The sequence below is a fragment of the Lepisma saccharinum genome, chromosome 6 (genome assembly GCF_977018435.1).
Source record: "Lepisma saccharinum chromosome 6, izLepSacc3.1, whole genome shotgun sequence".
NCBI lineage: Eukaryota > Metazoa > Arthropoda > Insecta > Zygentoma > Lepismatidae > Lepisma > Lepisma saccharinum.
In genome coordinates, this window is record NC_139234.1 from 17,755,749 (window position 1) to 17,777,088 (window position 21,340).

The window sequence follows — 21,340 nt, forward strand, 5'->3', positions numbered from 1 at the left end:
ATGTGAAAAAATGTCGAAATCGGCACCGTTTTCGAGTGACAGGCGTGCGAAAATCGCCTCACACTATGTGTAAAGCACAATAACTCAAGAAGGAAGAAAGATATCAATGTCGGATTAAAAGAATACAAAGAAAGTCGTGCCTGACGAATACAATGGTGCATCAATTGAGGCCCAGTGTAAATTGCGCAAGGGGACTCTCAAAGAAAGTGGAGAATCCCCTGATGGAAAATACAGGAAATTTACTACTATCTGCTACATAATGTTGAGATCGGAATGTAGGCAGTAAAAAATGACGACGTATGTCCACATGTCTCACTACTGCTGGGACACCGTCCCACACTCGGGAAATAGGAAATTCACTCGAAAATGACGCTATGCCATCAAATTACGCTCAGATTGATTTCAACTAATTGATACAGAAAGCCCCACTAGAGGCGCTGTGAGTGTAGGTCACCTGTTACGTATTAGTGTTGGTGGATACTACGTAGAGAGTGTAGTCGACCGTTGTTTTTCCTGTCTGTTCTGCGTCTCGCAGCGTGGAGTTTAGTCTGGCGTGTGTGTATGGATGAATTGCGCCAAGGAATATTGTACGTAGAGTACGTATTTCCGTGTTCTTTCTCGGTTTGCAACAACTGCGTGGACACCTGTGTGACATTACGTGGGTGCTAATCACGGTAGTTGTGATCCGTCACTCGGAGGGACAGTGCCCCTGTTGCTGGGCAGTTCTCGAACAGGACAATGGTGGAGTATTCTACCCACTAACTTGCTGATATGCATCTCGTTTATGGGTAGGCAAACCGAAACAGCCGTGAAGCACGGCGTTCGTATCACGAACGTTTTCCCAATAGGCGGTTACCAGAACATGCACTCTTTCAAAGACTTGATGCTCGACTGCGTGAAACTGGATCTCTACTAGCCCGTAGGTGGGATTGTGGAAGACCCCGCACTGTGCAATTTGAAGAGGACGTGTTGGACGCGATACGAGTCCGTCCTGACACCAGCACACGTGTCATTGCTCGTACTCAACAAACCCACCATAGCAATGTGTTCCGCGTTCTTCAAGAGGAGGGGTTGCACCCATAAAAAATTGCATAAGGTGCACTACATACTGCCCACGTACTTTTCTCTACGCTTGGATTTCTTCCAATGGTACGTGCAACAAACTCTTGCCATTCCAGATTTCCCAACAAGAGTTTTGTGGACCGATGAGGCAATATTCACCAGGGACGGCATGTTCAATAGCCACAACAGCCACGTCTGGGATATGGACAATCCGCATGCAATCATTGTGCGCCATCATCAACATAGGTTCGCAGTGAATGTGTGGTGTGGCGTAGTAGGTGACCACTTGATAGGCCCGTACATTTTGCCCTCTACTTTGTGTGGTGGGAATTATCGGTTGTTTGTACATGACGTATTGCCTGAACTTTTGGAAAACGTGCCACTGGCAGGTAGACAACGTATCTGGTTTCAACACGACGGCGCCCCCGCACGTTTCGACCGGGAAGCCAGGGCCTTACTCAACGGTATTTTCGGCGATCGTTGGATTGGCAGGGGTGGACCTTTACAGTAGCCACCTCGTTCCCCCGACCTCACACCACTGGATTTCTTTGTGTGGGGAGAAATGAAAAGGCTCGTGTATGAAACCCCTGTGGAAAGTGCTGAGGATCTCGTTGCTCGTGTTAGTGCCGCTGCTGGGACAATTGTTGACATGAAAGAGGAATTTGCGCGTACCAGACAATCAGTGCTTCGCCGATGTCATCTTTGTCTTCAAGTCAATGGCGGACATTTTCAACAAAGTCTCTCAGTATACCGGTGTTTGTGAGCCCCTATCAGCACCGCATAGTGTCCTTTAGGAAAGGTGCGAGTGAAGATGCTGGATATCGCTGTACTTCATACCGTCGATCTTCATGTGCAGAGGCTGTGCGCTTCTCAGTGGAATCCCTTCCAGATGTGCTGTGCCTGGAAATGTTACATGCCATTGTGTGCGTTTTCTCGCCATTCTCCGTCTTCATTCCTTCGAGGATTATCCACTTTCTTTGGGGAGCTCTCTTGTAGTATACGTATGTACAGCCTGACGACATGCGGCCATTGTTTAACTTTCGTTTTTCGTACTGCAAAGTAGTGTGTCAACATTAAGGGATTGAAAACGTTTTTTTATGATTTTCCCGTATTTTTTTCCATTTGGGATGGTGTCCCAGAAGTAGTGAGACATGTGGACATACGTCGCCATATTTTACTGGCTACATTCCGATCTCAACATTATGTAGAAGATAGTAGTAAATTTCTTGTATTTTCCATCAGGGGATTCTCCACTTTCTTTGAGAGTCCCCTTGCGCAATTTACACTGGGCCTCAATTGATGCACCATTGTATTCGCCACGTACGATTTTGTTTGTATTATTTTATTCCGACATTGATATCTTTCTTTCTTCTTGAGTTATTGTGCCATAAACATGGTGTGAGGCGATTTTCGCACGCCTGTCACTCGAAAACGGTGCCGATTTCGACATTTTTTCACATGGCATTTTTTCCTTGTTTTTACTTGTCGAATCACCTCCCAAGCGTTGTAACAGGTATTTTGCAACACCCTGTATATATATATATATATATATATATATATATATATATATATATATATATATATATATATATATATATATGGATAAAAGCAAGGAGGGCCAAAAGGGCTAAGTAAAAATCAAAGAAGGTAAAAGGAAACACTCACCGGACAGTAGAAAATTTTGAATTTTTCTACTGTCCGGTGAATGTTTCCTTTTACCTTCTTTGATTTATATATATATATATATATATATATATATATATATATACACACACACACACACACACACACACACACACTAATGATTCTCTCTTCTTCCTTTCAGAACTTGCTTACGGAGAAGTTGATATGCCATGCCTCGGGAGAATTCAGCCATCCTTTTGTTCTCGGGTTCTACCTGTACCACATTGTGCTGCAGGAGAAGGAGATGAACAAAGGTGAGAGTTTCAGATTATAAACTCCATGGTGCAACAGTCATCTGGTCAGTGGTCAGTGCATCAAGTACCACCACAACTCTTTTCTGTCTTTCAAGATCAGAGCCCACACCTTTTCCTTTCCACGTAGTTCCCCAATTGTCCTCACAATTCTGGGTCATCACCAGAATTTTGGGAACACTCATCAGGAATCAAACCTGGGACTGCTTGCACAAAGGCAACAGTGCTAACAATTTTGATATTCAGGAGCCTTCCATAGGTATGGCCAGGATCTTTCAGGTGGGACTAGGGCTTCAATAAAAAAAAAATGTTGAAAAATTTGACAGAAAAGAATACTAAAATAACAATGGTAACACTGTTTAGCCTTGTTTCCATGTTAATAAATCATTAAAGTGCTGACCAAGGCAAAATTTATTGTAAAAAAAAAAAATACACTAAACACGTAACGTTTCCACCCTCATAACAGGGTCTTCTTCAGGCAAAGATTGGTCAGCATTTTAATGTTTTATTAACCTGCGATCGGTCGCGAGTGAGCGCCGCGCTCACTTTAAATTTTAATGAAGTGCCATTTTAACAGTATTTAAAATATGGGCCTGTGGTTCTCTCTAACTGACTTTTAGAGTTTCACAAGCGACCTGATCATATTTTTATGAAATGACGTAAATGGCATTATTAGAGAGACCATTGTTGTGGAAATAGTGTTGTCAGAATGAGCGCAGAGCTTACACGCAACCGATTCCATTATATATTTTTTATTTACATTTGTGCATTATTTAGTCAATAGGTCTATCCTGTTTCTAGAGAGTTTTCATACCAATATGTTCTAGTCGTGTTAATAGAAAATTCAAAAAGTGTCGAAGTGATTTTATATCATATCAGATTTCTGGAGATCAGATGGAACTATCTCAGAGGAACATGCACTTTTTGTTAACGCTGAGACCTGTTGGCTTCGGCGATGTATACTACGCTGTTTCAAAACGAACAAACATTTTGAAACAAAAATGTAATGAATAAGAAGGATTATAATAAACAAATCATTACAAGTACAAAAAATAAATTTTAAAAAATTAAAATATGGTGAAATATGCCTGAAAAGCAAGTGTGAGTGCTGTGCTCACCCGCGACCGACGACGTGACTACAGCGAGCACGACCGATCCTGGGTTAAAATAACAACTTGCAATGTACCTAGCATTATGTGTATCACTTCTGACTACCAAACTGATGATTAACTCAATTTAGTATATTTTCAATTACAATTTTAGTTATTGAAAATATTTAGAGTTTAGATGGTACAGTGTGTAATTACAGTGTTGTAATTCCCTGTATTCTCTAAGGAATAATCCTAGAACATACCTGAAACTGTGGACAAAAAAGAAGTGAAGAACAGTCCCTTCTGAGCACAAAAGGTTTTTAAGTTCTTTATAAAATTATCTCCAGTGATAATGAGAACATTGAAGAAAGTAGTAATGAATAAAATAAATAAATAAAAAACCTGGGGAAAAAAAGCCACACTAACAAGTGCCTAATTTCAAAATCTTTTATCTAAATTGTTTTCATTACCTCAGAGGCTGAGGTAGACTCACCAATAAAAGTGGAATATCCAGACACTTTTACATTCATCTTGAGCCTGCCCGAGTTCCTACTTAAGCGAGTGGTTAATTCTCTTGCCTTTGGTGCAAGGAATCCTAGGTTTGATCCATGATGGGAACTTAAAAATTACAGTGTGAACCCAGTATCGTGAGGACAATTGCAGAGTTACTAGAAAGCAGTAGTAGCAGACTCCAATTTTTGATAACCAGAAAAGATCGGTGACCATGCATCACATAGTGAAACAACATTTGGCAGACTTTGGCCCTCAAAGGATTGTTGTATCATGACATTTAGAAGTGTCATCCTACCTTCTCATGTTATCCTTTTTATTTTAAGCATTTGCTTTTTTTGTTTGTTTGTTTTCAAATCTGAGCTTTGCTACAGAAGGAATCGAAAATACATTCAATTTAAACCCATTGCATAGGTATTTGTGTCGGCTCAACCCTAATCCTATCTCACATTATCACCACTGGTTATGTGAACGTTCAAGGAAGCGTCATATTGAGTAAATTATTTTCCTTCTATCTGCAGATGGAGACTACTCACTGCCCCTGGGTGATGCTGCTAGCTTTGAGAATGAATGGGTTGAGGTGGACGTGAAGCACCCAACGGGCTGGATCATGGGCTCAGAAGCTCCTTCACAAGCCACCATCATCCCAGAGTTCCTGCAGGATGAGCTCGCTCTGTGCAAGGAGGAAGAAAGGGAGCTCAACCGGAGAGGTAGGGGAAGTTTAAGCATTCGTCATGGTGTCCACTTCCTGGTAATTCCAGTAATTATTGACACCACGATTTTTATTTTCAGATATGAAAAAATTGAGCATTGATATTAGTATTCATATAGGTTCTGATAAATTATAATATGTGATGCTCAAAATAAGGGAATTTATGATTTTTTCTAAAATGTAGGACATGTCTGATATCTCTATCTTTATGTGATAAATGAAACTAACCTTTTGAATTCGGCAAAGTTCTGCATAGGTGTATATTATTTGTAGGTAGAATACAATATATATTTTTTCAACATAGCAAATATTTTGTTATTCTGTTATGCTATTATTTTAATTGCATTGTTCTATAACTTCCAGTCCCACGTTACAAGCACACTCACCTGGAGATAGATGTGAATGCCAAGAGTGACCGCATCGAGTGGGGACACACCAGATACCAGTCGATGTTCCAGTCAGATGAAGCATATGAGTTTACTGTGCAGTGGGTGGCAGCCACTGGCGTTATCATGGCTGAGTTGGTGAGTGACCTTTGATAATTATTGATAATTTTACTGCTCTGATTTCATGAAGTTGAGATAGGACAGATTAATTAGTACCACTATTGGTACTGCTCTGTGTAGGCATATTGATATATTCCTTTATTTTGTTAATATTTTTATGTTTGTCAGTCTTACCTGTCATGGGAACACAGGTGAAAACATCACGCATAAATTAAACTTAAGTTCTGACATTTTGCCAGCTTCCCACTAGTATTGTCAAGGATAAAATGGAGTTAAAAGCTGGAAAGCAGTAGGAAACTTTTAAAGTTCTCCTTTTATGTGTCTTCTCTTGTGTTCCTGCTCTGTGACAGACAAGATGAATGTGTTCTGCTCAACAGAAACTATTTGGTGTTGGGCACTATTTGTGTCAATTTTTATGTTTGTAAACGTCTTGTTATGTAAAGTGAATATGTAGTTTCTCTTTCAAAAGCAAACCCCATTGCAGTTACTTGGTTACGTACATTAATTAAGGTGACTTAAGCATTCAGGATGTTTTGCAATTTTATATCGGATCAGTAAATACAATGTCTGTATTTAATTGGCATTGTCAAAACTTCCGCAAATGTTTCAGCATATTGCTTTGAATTCTCTTCAAAATGTGAGGACCCAAAAAAGGTGTGCAATGGTTATCCTTTCCCGGAGATTATACAGATCCTGGATTTTCACAGTATATACCTCAGATTTCAAAATTCTCCACGTGGGGTTGATGTCAGGTGACCGAGGTGTCCATTCCACAGACCACAACTCACTTGTAATCAGAAAAGAATACCAGCATTGGTTCTATACTTTATGACCTCCCTGTATTCGAGTAGTGATGCTAGAAGGCTGTTTATTATTCCAAGTATAGACTAAAATATTTTTGTGTTGGATCAGTACATTATCTGGTGGATTTCACTAGATTATATTTGTATGTTGTGTGATTGTAGTCTTTTTGTGCGTTACAGATAATGGGTTGGGCAAGGAAATCGCAGACATGTGGAATTCAGTTGATCCCAATTCCAAGTGACCCATTTGCTTTGCCTTTCACTGTGAAGTCAGATCCTTTGCGTGGACCAGTCTTTGTTCCTCTTGATATAGAGTGCCTGAAGGAGACCAAACAACATCTGTTTGAAGGTATCGGAATTTACATTGTCGTTCATCATGGAGGGTGATTCTCTTGATAGGAAATATTCCTCAATTACTTTTTAATTTTTGTATGGCTCTTGATGTGTAACTTATGTACAAAATTGTAAACCTTGTGCTATAAAAAAAAAACAACTAGTATTTCCAAAAATTAAATCTTAGCTTAAATGTAGAATATTTAGCAAGACATTCTGAGGCACCCAAAACAAGCTTTCTGTATAGAATATAGAATTTTCTAGATTTTAAAAAAATTGACTATTTCAGAGATTTTTTTATGTTCTTGTCCTGGATAAAGGTGTGGAAATAACAAAGAAATTAAACGTTCTGCAAAGCCCATCAGCAACAGCATCTACACACATGAATTTCAGTATTTTAGTTGATTTTCCCACATGCCCTTTTCAGGTTTCAATGCTATACACATCAATTAGACATAACATGGCGACTTTCTGTCAGTTGTGTTCAATATGTTGATGGCACATGGTGTGAAAGACCCTCCCTTTTTTTCCTACTAGTAGAGTATGTCATTTATGGAGAGTAGGATGAAGCAAAATCAGGGTAACAAGGTGCAACATGAAATCGTTTCAGTTGCTCCATTTCAGCTCACGGAAAAGTCTCACCTTGAGCATATTTTTTTCTTTTATGTAACCAGTTAGAACACAACATACACTGAGAGTGGAAATCCTAAAATGAAAAAGAAAATAAAGAAAGAAGACAATCTAATATCCACAAAACAATATGTGCAAATGCATTATTGGGTTATTTGCAATAACAATTTTCAAGAAGCTTTATTATTGTTCAAAAATAAACTTTGTATTTACATGAAGAATTTCATTCCACTAAGTTAAACTTATGGAATGAAAGTTTTGACAAGTGTCCTAGAATATGTAATTCCACACTCATGTTTTTATCTTAATGATTGTAATAAAAAATGGGTCCTCTATGAAATAGCTTAAGACGTACAAGGTTTCTATTAACCTGGAAATTCAAGAAAACTTGGAAAAGTCAGAGAAATGGACATGTTGCAAAAAAAAAAGTCATGGAAAATACAAGACATTAAATAATGTGGGTCAAGTTTATACTGAATATAGATTTTTCATTTATAAACACTAATTTCCTGTAACTGATGTTTCATATGTAAGCATGAAATGACTTAACAATTAAAACGGTCTGCCACTGGCATGGGAGTACACCCCATTGGGTCGCATGGAAATCCCCTTCATGTCCATCATGTCAACGAACTTCTCAAACATTCAACTCCCTCCAAATTTTAACGGATTTCCATACAATGACCGTACAGTATTGCAGTATATCACATGTGAGCCCTGTGCAGTCCTGAACTTGCCAACGAGAAGGAATAAACCCCTTAAAAAAAAAGAAATACAATACAAAAAATAGAAAAAAAATGTCAAAATTATTTAGTTATTCCCCCTTTTATCCTTTTTTTTACTTTTCAGGAGACAACCCACGAAGAAACATCCTCTCAGTGTAGTATCAACTGTAATATAGTTCAACCAGGCAGTACTAACTAGATAATCGCCCAGGTGTAATTGTAATCAATTTATTCACCAATTTAGCCCATGTCCCCTTAAGGGTTATGCAACTGGCGAACATCATTGTCATGGTTACTTTATAGGATTGAAATAGGTACCATATGAATTGCTTGGCAACTACCCAAGAATTTTACCCACTACTTGCAATCTGATAACTTATTATACTTTTCACTTTCCCTGACAGGTTATGCAAAATGACATCATGTTATTTTTTGAATGACAGGTATTGTGCACTGTAAGCACACAGCTTCAGTTCCTGTAAAGGAACATCGAGATTAAAACATGGACATGTTGCATGCACACTATATATGCAGGAATTTGAGGATAACTACTTTTGAACAAGAGTGTACGAGATTCAGTTTTCTATATTTATTGTCTTTGTCTTAAACACAATGATATATAAGAAGATTAATTAGGTCATTGGACAAATATGACACCAGAATTGTTTTCTTTCTCTTACCGATAGTAAAAAAGGTAAAGTGTTCCCCTGTGCATAGCACCATGCCATGAAGGCGTATAGGGGGTGTGGCCGGGGATCGAACCCGGGACCTTTAGCATGGTAGTCAGACGCGTTACCGACTGAGCCACCGCGGCCACCCTCTTACCGATAGTGTTACTAATAAAATATCCTCATTAACATACCCTTACCAGATCACGTGATCACCTGTTTATTATTATTTTAATAAGTAATCTACCTGCCGACTATGCTTTAATACTCTTTAATAGATTTAGGTTCGAGACCTATCACATTACTCGATTGTGAATTACAAATTTACTGTTTATAATAGTCTAAAGATACTTATGAACAATTGTGTACTCGTCCATAAAATCACAAAACGTTAATTTATACTGGTGACTTACATTGTTTACATTCAATGGCTTTGCTTTGAGAATATTGTTGATATTATCTGTTACAATTAATTACTTTCGTTTTTACAAATCTTGTTAACATTTATTTTTCAGTAACAGCACAAACAAAGTTCAATACTTTCCCAGATATTAACATCGTTTGATCTGTGCCACCAGTTTCTGTAAACTGACGTGCATTTGCATTACGCGAACATAGCGCTATGGACATGTAACCGTAAAGGCATTAATATTGTACATGCATTGCAAAGTGCGCCCAAGTAACGTTATTCTTTCATATACTTCAATTATTCACTTTTCTATGTCCATGCTATTTTAGTGACAATTACATTTGTGTAATTCCGCTGCTCATATCCTCGCACATGAAATGGCATCGCAGCACCCTTTACAATGCTGCTCAGTGCATGTGCACCGATGGACTCAAAAACATTTAAGTTACTAAGCATTAACATGCAATGCCCCTGCAGTGAATATTTCACTTCCAATCACAATGAGAACTTGCACTGGTGTTCCTGGATTTCATACAAGAAACAGCTGATTCCTTACTTACACATTGTGGACATCGCTGGGGATGACGAGCATTGACGGGCAACCTTATTTCTTCTTCTTACCTGGATCCCATCACCTACCTCGAAAGATCTTCACTGACAAAGGTCTCCAGAGTCCTTCACAAAAAACCTGGACCACACAATGCTTCAGGCTGTGCTGTCCTTTGCCAACCTGAATTCCATTCAAACCCCGAATAACTATTTATGACTACAGCTTTTTGTCCATTGTTTTACCTTACGACTTTGTCCCCCAGTTTTCAGTGTGTCCAAACGTCCACTACGAAAGTACATTCCGGTCGGAATTTTAATTTGTATTCCAGAATTTGAAATCACTTTCGACAAAACAAAGTGCCGTTATTAGTACATAATAACAATGTGTGTATTCAAATACCACAATTTTATATATATTGATACCTTCAAAATGAACTTGATGCAGTACTTTACCTAAATAGAAGCATCCTGGCCAACAAAGGCACTCAAGACATCTATCGGATTCTCTACAAACTACATCAAATTTTCATCCATGCAATAGCTGGTAAACATATGCCATCTATCGTTCATATTACAACCTAAATGGTCTATGACACCATGGGCAAGCATACTGAACTAAAATTTACCCACATAAGAATACATACGTCAACTCCTTCGTTTTACATTAATTTAATCATGAGCATATGATCCGTCATAAAATATGGTATTTCTGCCAGACCCTGTGGCTGAGTGGTTAGCACATCACGCTGCGATGCCAAGGGTCCCGGGTTCGAATCCCGCTCGGGCATGGTTGTGTGTGAATGTCCATTTATCATTTTCATCATTTCATCAATCATCCCCATCTTTGCAAATTAGCCAAGAGGCACAAAACGCGAAGTAAAATAAAATAAATCAAATACAAAAATATGGTATTTCTAGCAGCTGGAGTGTGTTCTTTCATATTTTTGCTCTCAAAATATACTGTAAATAGAGTTAAAGTTTGTTAAAACATTACATAATGATCTGGAAACTCATGTGGCATTATGTGCAGGGACACTAACTGAAAAGTAATACAAGATAGCTATATTTCTCTGTAGTACGTCTAATGTGTGAGCCAAAATCTAATGAATGAATTTAATTGTTCTTTTTAAAATTAATTGAAAATTCTCATGCTATTCTTATTTTCATTACAGAATTCCCAGAGGAGAGTTGGGGACAGCGACTTTTCCTCTTCCAGGAGGCGATCGTTGGACGATTTGGCTTTCTCCCGTGCCTCATTGAATCCTCTCCCACCCACAGTTCTTTTGGCCAAGCACCAGGGTCAAAGAGCTCCACGTCCCATCACCATCAGTATGTCCACGTGACAGGGAACGCCTTCATCATGATACCATCCGAGCCCTGTCCCCACCACTCGGGAACCCCTTCCACAGCACGTTCGCAGGCCATAGGGATCAAGCCTCCAGCCGAGGGGAGGAGGTACTCTGTACACACAGAGGTCATACCGAGTCCACACGAAGAGTACATTACACGACACGTGAGTGGCAAGTACAGGGAGGACTACCAAGAGGAGAAGAGGGTAAGTAGAGACTTTTTGTTGCAACAATACAGGCCTACCTCACTAATACGGTGTGCAATGTTCTGGGGTACCAACATAAAGTAATTCTCAGTATTTTAATTACCTTGTAAATTCACCTCTTATATAGACCTTTGCTAAAGTCACCATCCACTTCAATAAAACATTTGCATGTTATTCTTTGTCACTTGTTTTTTTCTATTCTTGACTTTCTGTTCATGTTTTAATGGAAGCCTGCAATTTACTAGATTTTTCCTTCGGTGTTAAATTATAATGAGCAGGCCCTGGGACTTTATGTCCTATAAAACTGTAAAATATGTATGTAATTATGTCATATAAATTGGAAAATATGTCATGAAAAATTACAAATATGTCAGAAAAATGCAGAAATATTCCCAGTAAAGCCTAAAATATGCACAACAGTACTCACGAATTTCTCCCATACCCGATAGAGTAGAGTAGGGGCTGTAATGTACCTAATGTTATTTTTACTTTTGACTGATTTTTGTGAAAAGCGAAAAAGGCAAAGAAATGAGAACGAAACTTTTTTACTTCCCGTGCAACAATGAGAGAGAACATTTTTCCTCAATATTTGCATGGCTATCAATTGTCGGCGGGATAAAAAAGTGGGGTATTATATTGTTCTGTACTAAGAAAAGACTGCACCTTTCTTACTACATAATTTCCATATACTGCCATCGACAATATGAACTATCCGTTGTGCTAAAGCTGCGAAGAAAAAGATTATGAAATAACCAATTATGTGCAAGAGAATTACGAAATTATGCAGAAATATGTCTTATTACAACAAAATTGAAGAAATATATTGTAAAAATGCAAAATTGGTGAAATATGTCAAAATATGCTTTGTCAAGTTTGTCTATTTTGGCTGATTTTCATCAGATATGTAAAGATCTCACCCCAATAATAGATCCGAAGCCAACTGAAAAATATGTTATAACATAAAGTCCCGGGCCCTAGTAATGAGTTTTGAAAATTGCCAAAATCCAATAATACAGTAAACTGATAATTTGTGGAAATTAAAGTGAGTTTGCATTGCAGGCTATCACAAATGCTGTAAAGGGTGTTGTTTTTATTGTGGTGCAAGTAGAAGTAGCAGTAGCAGTAGTAGTTGGTAGTAGAAGAAGGTAAAGTTGTCAACAACAATCAAGAACATTTGATGGACAGAGTAGCTCTGGAGGAACTCAATATGTATATGATCTTCAGGATATGCCAAGGTTATTGAGTATGTTCCCTTTGTAAAACACTTGACAATCGTTGTGCATCATGAAAGGGACAAAAAAAAAGTAAGTAAAATTTAAGGCTTACGGGTTCCAATCTGTTTTTTATTCTTTTATAGTGCTTTCAATTTTATCATACTATTCCTTTCTTGTTTACATAAACAGCTGTTTCTGTTAAAATCATGTATATCAGAACAGATTTAATATTGATGTTACAAAAAAAAACCAAGAAACACAAATAACCGAAAGTACACAGGTTGTCTACTGAGGGAATTATACTTCAATTCTGCATGCATTTTGTTCATAAAGATGAAAAATTGTGACACATTTTTTTTGCATGGGAAGTCAGGAGTATATACTCAACAGATCCATGAGTTGTGGGAAAACAAGATACAATACAAACCAATGGTTAGTTTTTGAATGTCATTCAAAAATCAGTGACATTAAAGTGTCCAGTAGGTACAGCAAGGAATGTGATAGCGCCAGCTGAATTTTAGAACATTGTAATGTAAAGAAATTAGTACAATACAAGTAATGACTTCTTCAATTTCCTCTGATTTTTCTGTGTAAATTATTTATGTAATCTGTGAGGTGTGCAAGGAACCATACATAAGCATACTGGTCCATCTCTACCGCTACGATGCCAGGGGTCCCGGGTTCGAATCCTGGCCGGGGCATGGCGTTTGTGAGTGTCCATTCATCAATGCATCATATCATCACTAGAGGCACATATTTTTGGTAAATAAAAAAGCAAAATTTCGGTACAAAAACAGAGTTGATTTCGGGTTCAAAAGCGGTAAATGAAATAAAATTTCAGTGTTATAGCAGTGAATAATAACATCAAAAGTGCTATATAAAATAACATAATGGTTTTAAAATTGTGAATATAATCCTACATTTGATTTAAAACTGCACTTATTATACAAAATAAACTTATCCCTTCTAATAGCACATTTATGTAGTTACCAGAGTATTAAGTTTTTTCCTGTGTAAAGGGGTCCATTTTTGCTTCTCAAATATTTACAGCAGAATTAATCAATTTTCCGTGACTTGCATAACTCACAGGATACTTCAGACTTCAGAAAGTGTCATGTCGTTATATAAATGGTAATTCGTGTTTAAGAGTATATTTCGCATTTTGCAGTTCATTTCGCATTATTTCATGACAAAACAGGGTAGAAAAATGCACCTCACACCTTTCAGAAACATGAAAAATGAACATTACAGCATGTTGTTTCATATTTCGTGTTTTCGTCAAAAACGAAATTTGCATGCCTCTAATCATCACTCATCCTCATCTTCGCAAATTAGCCAAGAGTGGCACAAGAAGCGAAGTAAAATAAAGCAATTCAATCAATCAATCAATGGTCAATCTCTACCAGTATTTAAGTTCTTTCCATATGTTTCTATTTTTTATCTAATGAGAGTAACAGATGTGTGAACTTTATATGAAATGTGAATGTTTCCATATAATTTGCCCTGCACTAGTTTGAGAAGTTGGAATGACAGTTTTTGCAGTAAATAAGTTAGTATTTATAGCTGTTTGTTTTTCTTGTATTCTGGATAGGTATGGTATACATTGTATGAGGGTGAATCAGATGAAAGTGAGCCAAGGCAATTTCTTCTGTACTTAAAAAAAAAAAAAGGCACCGCCAGCATTGAGCCATTGGTTCCATTAACTAGCTTTGTTATTCCACATTCGTAGAACTTTCTTGGTTACTGGTTCAGAATTTGATGGCCTCCAATTCAAATCCATAATTTGCTGCTTCTCCTTCAACTCGCAGAAATTATGAAAATCAACAGTGAAATGTCCAGACTGTAGGGAGGGTTTGAAAGGCTCTTTCACTTGAACTTCTGTAGTTTCCACTCTACCCGCATAGGGTTGTGTATTGTCTTGCAGCAATGTGACACTGTTTTACTTCTGGAGCATCTCTTGCTGCACAGGCTTGTGTTCAAACCATTGCAACATTCAACACTAACTCGCCTCACAACCATGTGTTGCGTACAAAGCTGACAGGTAATGGTGTTTTACAGACACAGTCAGTGGGCTAAATCATTTGACCATGTGGCTGGCCTCCATGGTGGAGTAGTTGTCATGGCATGCCATGAGTATACATACAGATAATATATGCATACAACGAATAGTATTATTCATAAGAATGCATTCTGTAGTGTCTAAACTAATTTAATCAGCAGAGCTAAGAATTAGGGCGGAGCTGATACTGATTCTGATGTATTGGTATAGCTTCATACCAGTAGTATTGGTTCATGTTTAATCACCAATACTTTCTAAAGTCTGGGTATCTTGCAGTATTTGCAATTATGTCATGCAACGCGTTTGTGGAGTCTAATTATCCTGTAAATTATGCAAAATGCATAATATTTTTATTCAATTCTGCTCCAACATTGTCTGTCAAATAATTTTTTTGTTATCAAATGATAGATGTTTTTCATATGATATTTTGAAGCAAAAATATGGTAAATTGATGTGGTGTAATTGCAATGGAATATTTTTATTTAATATTTATAAATATTTGGAACACAACTTTTAGTCGTTACAAGCATCGATATTGGTTCAAAATGATATCGCTCAGCTTTACTAAGAACCGAATGTATTACATTGAAATTAAGCAGTTAAGGAGATATAGCTGTTAAATACATATTTTTAATTAATAATAATAATTGTAAGATACGATATTTGTATGTAGGTGGAAGAACGACTGCAGGTGAAACCTCGCATCTTAATAAAGAATAATTGAATTCTACTGTTGCTGCGTAGACTTCAGCATGGACGTTTGTTTTTCATCTGTTTCATAAATTCATATTTCAACATAGTTTTGCTAGAACTAGGAAAAATACATATAATAACAAAATAAACCAACATATATACATTTGTCCCTGAGGAAGGCTGGCCCACTTTCACTCGTCTTACCCTTGTACCATGTGGTGTGTTCTTACATTTGAAACATTTTTCAACTAGTTGTGGATTAGAAAAGGGTTGAAAAGGAGCTGTTTTCTGCTTACAGACTGGCTTCCTGTGGTCGTGGAATCACATGCTGAGCAAACGGTGGAAAACATCCTCCACGACAGCCACAGGAGATGAAAACTTCCAGAATAAATTGATAAAGGACTTCAAGGAGTTTTGCGCAAACTGTGATAACCGTTTGCAAGGTTTCTGGGAATCTTGCCTTTCTGCAAAGTACGAGCAGTTGTGATGTCAAATGTTCCTTTGGGTGTGTTTGTGTGTGTGTGTGTATTGGTGAATGTGTGTGTATGTGTGTTTGCATGCTCAATGAAATATTTGTAATCATGTATGTATAATTTGTATATATGACTTGAAAATAAAACAGAAATTGTGCCTTGTTCAGTTAGTTGAACTCATGTGATTTTGAAACCAAAGGTTAATATTTGGCTTAGTGACTGCATGTCTAATATAACCCTTAGATGCACATGCTGTTTTCCTAGGTGTTTGCGTGAACACCCAGTATGTTTTCAGCAGGAAATTTCGAATTCTGCAACATTTTAATAAAATTTAATATCTTGGAAATTACGAACAGTAGAGTTACAAGTCATACCTTATTTTGTTCAGTACAGATTGGGCTATCAGCCTATGGGCCATGATCCTATGGTGTGAAAAGAGAAAAACAATTAACAACTAGAAGAACAAGAAAGTCAGTATTTTTTTCTTAATTATCGGCTTCCACAGAGGTATCACTACAACGTGATAGTTAAAAATGGTGCCAATATGTTGCTATATACATGTTCTACTTATGCTGCAAAAATTAGGCAATTGGTATTGATACTTTCAGAGAAAAACAATATTTTTCCAAAGTAATACAACACCGTAATTTTTCTATGACTCCGTGCCCCAAATATAACCAGAATAAAATTTCCCTTCACTATTTACAAATGACATACCTCAAGGCTAATGTAGCATCCAAACATGTATCTTTGAACATTATCTGAGACACAATGTTTCAAAAGTAACATACTTCATGAAAATGCTGCGTGGTACAAATATGTACCAGTTGGGCATTGGCAACCATACCTGTTTGATACACATTTGTACCAGCTGGGTATTTAAGGAATAGTACGTACTTATGAGGATTACCTTCCTTGGCAGCTGTGCACGTTGAGTTCTCAGCTCATGATTTCCAGGTCCCCCCAGCTTGTACATGGGTGTTTCCTTGTAAGTGTTCTGTGGTCAATGCAATTCTTGATCCTCATGGCCATGATTAGCCGAAAGTGGCAGAAAATTTATGTTTAATAACAAAAGTACAAATACAAGAGTAATTGAATTTCTTTTCTTTCAGATCAATATACTGTCTTAAATATCCACATTAACCACTGTCAATTTGCACTGATAATCTGAAATCTATATCTTCTTCTGGTGCAGACTGATACATGAGTATTGGCATGGCTAGTGTCATGTATTGGTACCACTCAGTGCCAGTTCCAATTAATACATGAGTTAATATGCAATTAAGGTTTCACAATGGTGAACTCGCAAAATTTGTGTCAAGTCCATGTTATACTCAGATAAGCTTATGCAATCTGTACATATTGTTTAAAGTATGATCTGCACTACATCAGGGATGGACACTGAGGTACCTTAATTGCAAGGCATTAGTGTTACCATTGCCCATTCTCCTGTTGTAGTTTCTGTTTTAGTAGCAATGACATCAAAAGGAGCTGGGAGTGAACCAGTACCTTTCCAGCAAACAAGAGAAACTAGACAAATAAATGCTCTTTTGGCCCAAATATTCATTTTTGTATAGTATTTAGTGACATATTAAATATGGCTGCTGCCTTGTAATCAAGGGGTCCCGGGTTCGATACCCAGTGGAGGTACAAGTGGTTCAGATCCCACTTTAAACTGTAGGTCCAGTCCCGATTAGCCTTTCTGTGCATAAAGTGGACTTAAAACAACAAATCAATCAATAAATGTGGCTGCCCCCACTAGGAAATATTCACCCCTTCTATCCCCACTCATGTTTTCGTGACGCTGTCTCTGTGTGTTAATTAGATACGAGGGCCACTATTTATATTTTGAGCCTTGGCAACACTGATTGAAGTTAGGCGCGATTTGACGTTCGCACAGAATCGTCTGGCATTATTGACCATAACTTACTTCAAATGTTGTGTCAATAGCTTGATTTGTGTTATTTATGTTGCCTTGGAGATTGCGCGACAACAATAAAATGGAATTAACTCGTGAACATTTTCGTGCGATGATTTTTTACGATTTTCGACGTGAATTATCAAGACAAGAGTGCATCGATGAACTTACTTCCACATTTGGCGATGAAGCCCCATCCTTTGCCACTGTGAAATGCTGGTATAACGAATTTAATCGTGGCCGCCATTCGCTCACCGATGAGATTCGCAAAGGTCGTCCAAAATCAGTTGTTGTTGAAGAAAACATTGATGCTGTGCAAAACCTAATACTGCAAGATCGTCGTGTGACATACTGTGAGATTGAGGCAACCATAGGCATTAGTTCCACCAGCATATATAAAATATTATATGATCATTTAGCTGTGAGAAAGGTATGTTCTCGTTGGATCCCACACAATTTGACAAAAACTCAAAAAGACGCTCGCGTCAATTGGTGCAAACAAATGCTCAATAAATACAATTGTGGTGCTTCAAAAGACATATATAAGATTGTAACAGGTGACGAATCATGGATATATGCATATGAGCCAGAATGTAAACAGCAGTCGACTGTATGGGTGTTTCAAGATGAACCCAATCCAACAAAAGTTGTTCGCGCTCGAAGCACATCGAAACAAATGGTCGCCTGTTTTTTTCGGGAAAACTAGTCATGTGGCAACTGTGCCTTTAGAGGAACGTAGAATGGTCAACTCTGAATGGTACACAACAATTTGTTTTCCAGAGGTCTTCGGTCAAATACGGAAAACAAACAAACGCCGTCGGATCATTCTTCATCAAGACAATGCCAGCTGTCACACATCTCGTCTAACAACCGACTTTATGAACAGTCAAAAAATCGAATTGATGGGTCATCCACCGTACAGTCCTGATTTGGCACCCAATGACTTCTTCTTGTTCCCGAATGTCAAGAATAAATTGCGTGGACAAGGATTTTCGTCGGTGGAAGACACCGTTGATGCGTTCAAAAACCATATTATGGAGGAGTCTCAAGAAGATTGGAAAAACTGCTTTGACAAATGGTTAGAACGAATGCAAAAGTGTATTGACCATAAAGGAGAATACAAGGCACGTCCAGAAAGTAAGTTCCGTTTGGTAATAAAATTAAATTGTGTACAGATACAGAAAAGTTATTTATTGCACAAAATTCTACAACTCTTAAACTACTTTTCCACATAACTGCCGAAATTTTGCAGGCATTTGTCATAGCGTGGCACAAGTTTTTGTATACCTTCTTCATAGAAATTTGCCGCCTGTGTCTTCAACCAGTTGGAAACAGTTTCTTTCAGCTCGTCGTCATTGTTGAAGTGTTGACCGCCAAGGAAAGACTTGAGATGTAAGAACAGATGAAAGTCGCTAGGAGCGAGGTCAGGGCTGTACGGAGGATGGTCAAACACGTCCCAGCCAAATCCCTGTAGGAGGTTTTTCGTCACATTTGCAGTGTGTGGTCGTGCGTTGTCGTGAAGAAAAACAACACCTTTTGACAGCAATCCTCGGCGCTTTTTCTGTATTGCGCGGCGCAATTTCCGAAGTGTCTCGCAATAAGCATCTGCTGTGATTGTTTGACCAGGCGGTAAGAAATCAATGAGTAAGATGCCTTTCCAGTCGCGTGAACCAGTTCTTCTGTAACCAAAGATGGACGCCCACTTCGTTCTTCATCGTGCACATCACTACGTCCGTCATTGAACTGTCGGACCCATCTTCTCACCATTGAATCACTCATCGCATTTGGTCCGTAAACATCGCAAATTTGCCGATAAATTTCACTTGGTTTCACTTTCCTCACATTCAGAAAACGAATCACAGATCTGATTTCACAAGCGGCGGGATTTTCAATCAACACCGACATTGTAAAGAAGCACAACAAAGCGTACGTGACTGACAGCGATCTCCAAATGGCTCACGTTTCTTCTCCTTGATACAGAGCGTCTACCGCGCATGTGTGGAACTGCGATCGCAGCGCTGCAGCGGAGATAAATTGAAACGGAACTTACTTTCTGGACGTGCCTTGTACTTCGAAAAACAATAAAGCAGTTTTCAATGCCAAATTCCTGTTTTTTCATTGTTAGGCTCAAAATATAAATAGTGACCCTCGTATATACAGTCACTGACACTTTTGGGTTGCAATAAACCCATTTACTTTGAGTGGGTTTGTTACAGCCCGGAAGTGTCTGCGACCGTACCAACCAATACATCACATTCCTATCTTTTGATTTTTTTTATAATATCATGGAAATATTTGTTGAAAACAAGGTATAGGTATTATACTGATACTTTATTCATTCATACATTTTGTATCTGTTCTTAATACAAGGGGTATAAATCTTTTGGCAGAGGAACTCCATAAATCTCATTGGCCAAATCCCAGTAGCGTCGTCTCATGAAGTGGGCAGCTGCCTTTGGCTGCCTCTGCCTTGTGAAGATGCCCTTCATGCAGAACTGTGGCCGGAAGTACTCTGTAAAAAATAGAAATCCATTTACATCAATATTTTTTAGAAGTAAAAGGTGGGGGTGAAGTAAAGCTATTCCTGGCATTGCATCTTGTCATGATGGCATATAGAGGCTTCTGAGGTAGGGTCCCACACATTATTGTATTGGTGTTTTATGTGCATCACTTTTCTGGAACTTTTGGCTAATTGCAATTATGAAGTTGATTGATGATTAGAAGAAATTGATGGAAGGGTTCAAACCAAGAACATATCCTTTTTGCTTGTTAGTAACTTTTTCAGTGTTTTTTTCAGTTTCAATTGCATTTTGAGCCTTGTTTTGACATCTTCCCAACTACAAGTTACGCTTTCATGATTGTTTGGTGGATTTTAGTTACACATACTTCTTCCAAAATTTCACAAGTACCATGACTTTTTTTTGGTCATTTGTGAAAAATTCAAACTTCCATTGGAATAGGGAATTTTTAACATAATGTATGGGTCATTTTAAAATAATTGGCCAATTTTGAGACTTTTCATGACATATAACTTCCAAGCCCCTGTATCTCCCTGAATATACCCCTTGTCAAGCACTGAAAATAATAAACATGAGAATGATCAGGTCAGGCAAAGATAATTACAGGTGGTAGCACGATAGTTATGCCCTTGTGCTTCAAGCAGGCAACTGTTCTCCCATTTAAATACATAGGGAATTTGATGCGAGATGTACTATTGTTATATTACAATACATATTTAATTTTGATTTTAACCTGAGAAATGATGTAGGAACAAGATAGAAGAATAATGAATGCTTTCAAACTAGATTATAATAGATGACTGTCGTTAACAAAACAGAACATACCCAAACTCCAAGACACATTAAAATTTGTAATTTACAATTTTTACAATTTAAATGCTTTATTGGTGTGAGTTAGTGCATTAAAGAATAATGTATAATAATTCAATAAGACTTTATTTTCATAGTTGTTGTTAATAGTTCCCTTTTATTTTTTA

The 21,340-nt window shown here is 37.8% G+C and overlaps 2 protein-coding genes across 5 annotated transcripts in view; one reads left to right on the forward strand and one right to left on the reverse strand.

Moving 5' to 3' along the window:
• Window positions 1-16,096, forward strand: part of Iml1 (GATOR complex protein Iml1) — a 109,637-nt gene extending 93,541 nt beyond the window's left edge. For all 4 annotated transcript variants that reach the window (XM_083123593.1, XM_083123595.1, XM_083123594.1 and 1 more), the window contains 6 exons: window positions 2,888-2,999; window positions 5,119-5,307; window positions 5,673-5,833; window positions 6,799-6,967; window positions 11,105-11,487; window positions 15,752-16,096. In XM_083123593.1, the coding sequence (XP_082979719.1) occupies window positions 2,888-2,999; window positions 5,119-5,307; window positions 5,673-5,833; window positions 6,799-6,967; window positions 11,105-11,487; window positions 15,752-15,940 (1,203 nt within the window). In that variant the 3' untranslated portion in view covers window positions 15,941-16,096. The remainder of the gene's footprint in view (window positions 1-2,887; window positions 3,000-5,118; window positions 5,308-5,672; window positions 5,834-6,798; window positions 6,968-11,104; window positions 11,488-15,751) is intronic.
• Window positions 16,097-20,156: 4,060 nt separating this feature from the next.
• The window catches only part of LOC145988604 (beta-glucuronidase-like), a 31,128-nt gene continuing 29,944 nt past the window's right edge, over window positions 20,157-21,340 (reverse strand). The window contains exon 13 of the mRNA XM_083123597.1: window positions 20,157-20,356. Within this exon, the coding sequence (XP_082979723.1) occupies window positions 20,205-20,356 (152 nt within the window). The 3' untranslated portion in view covers window positions 20,157-20,204. The remainder of the gene's footprint in view (window positions 20,357-21,340) is intronic.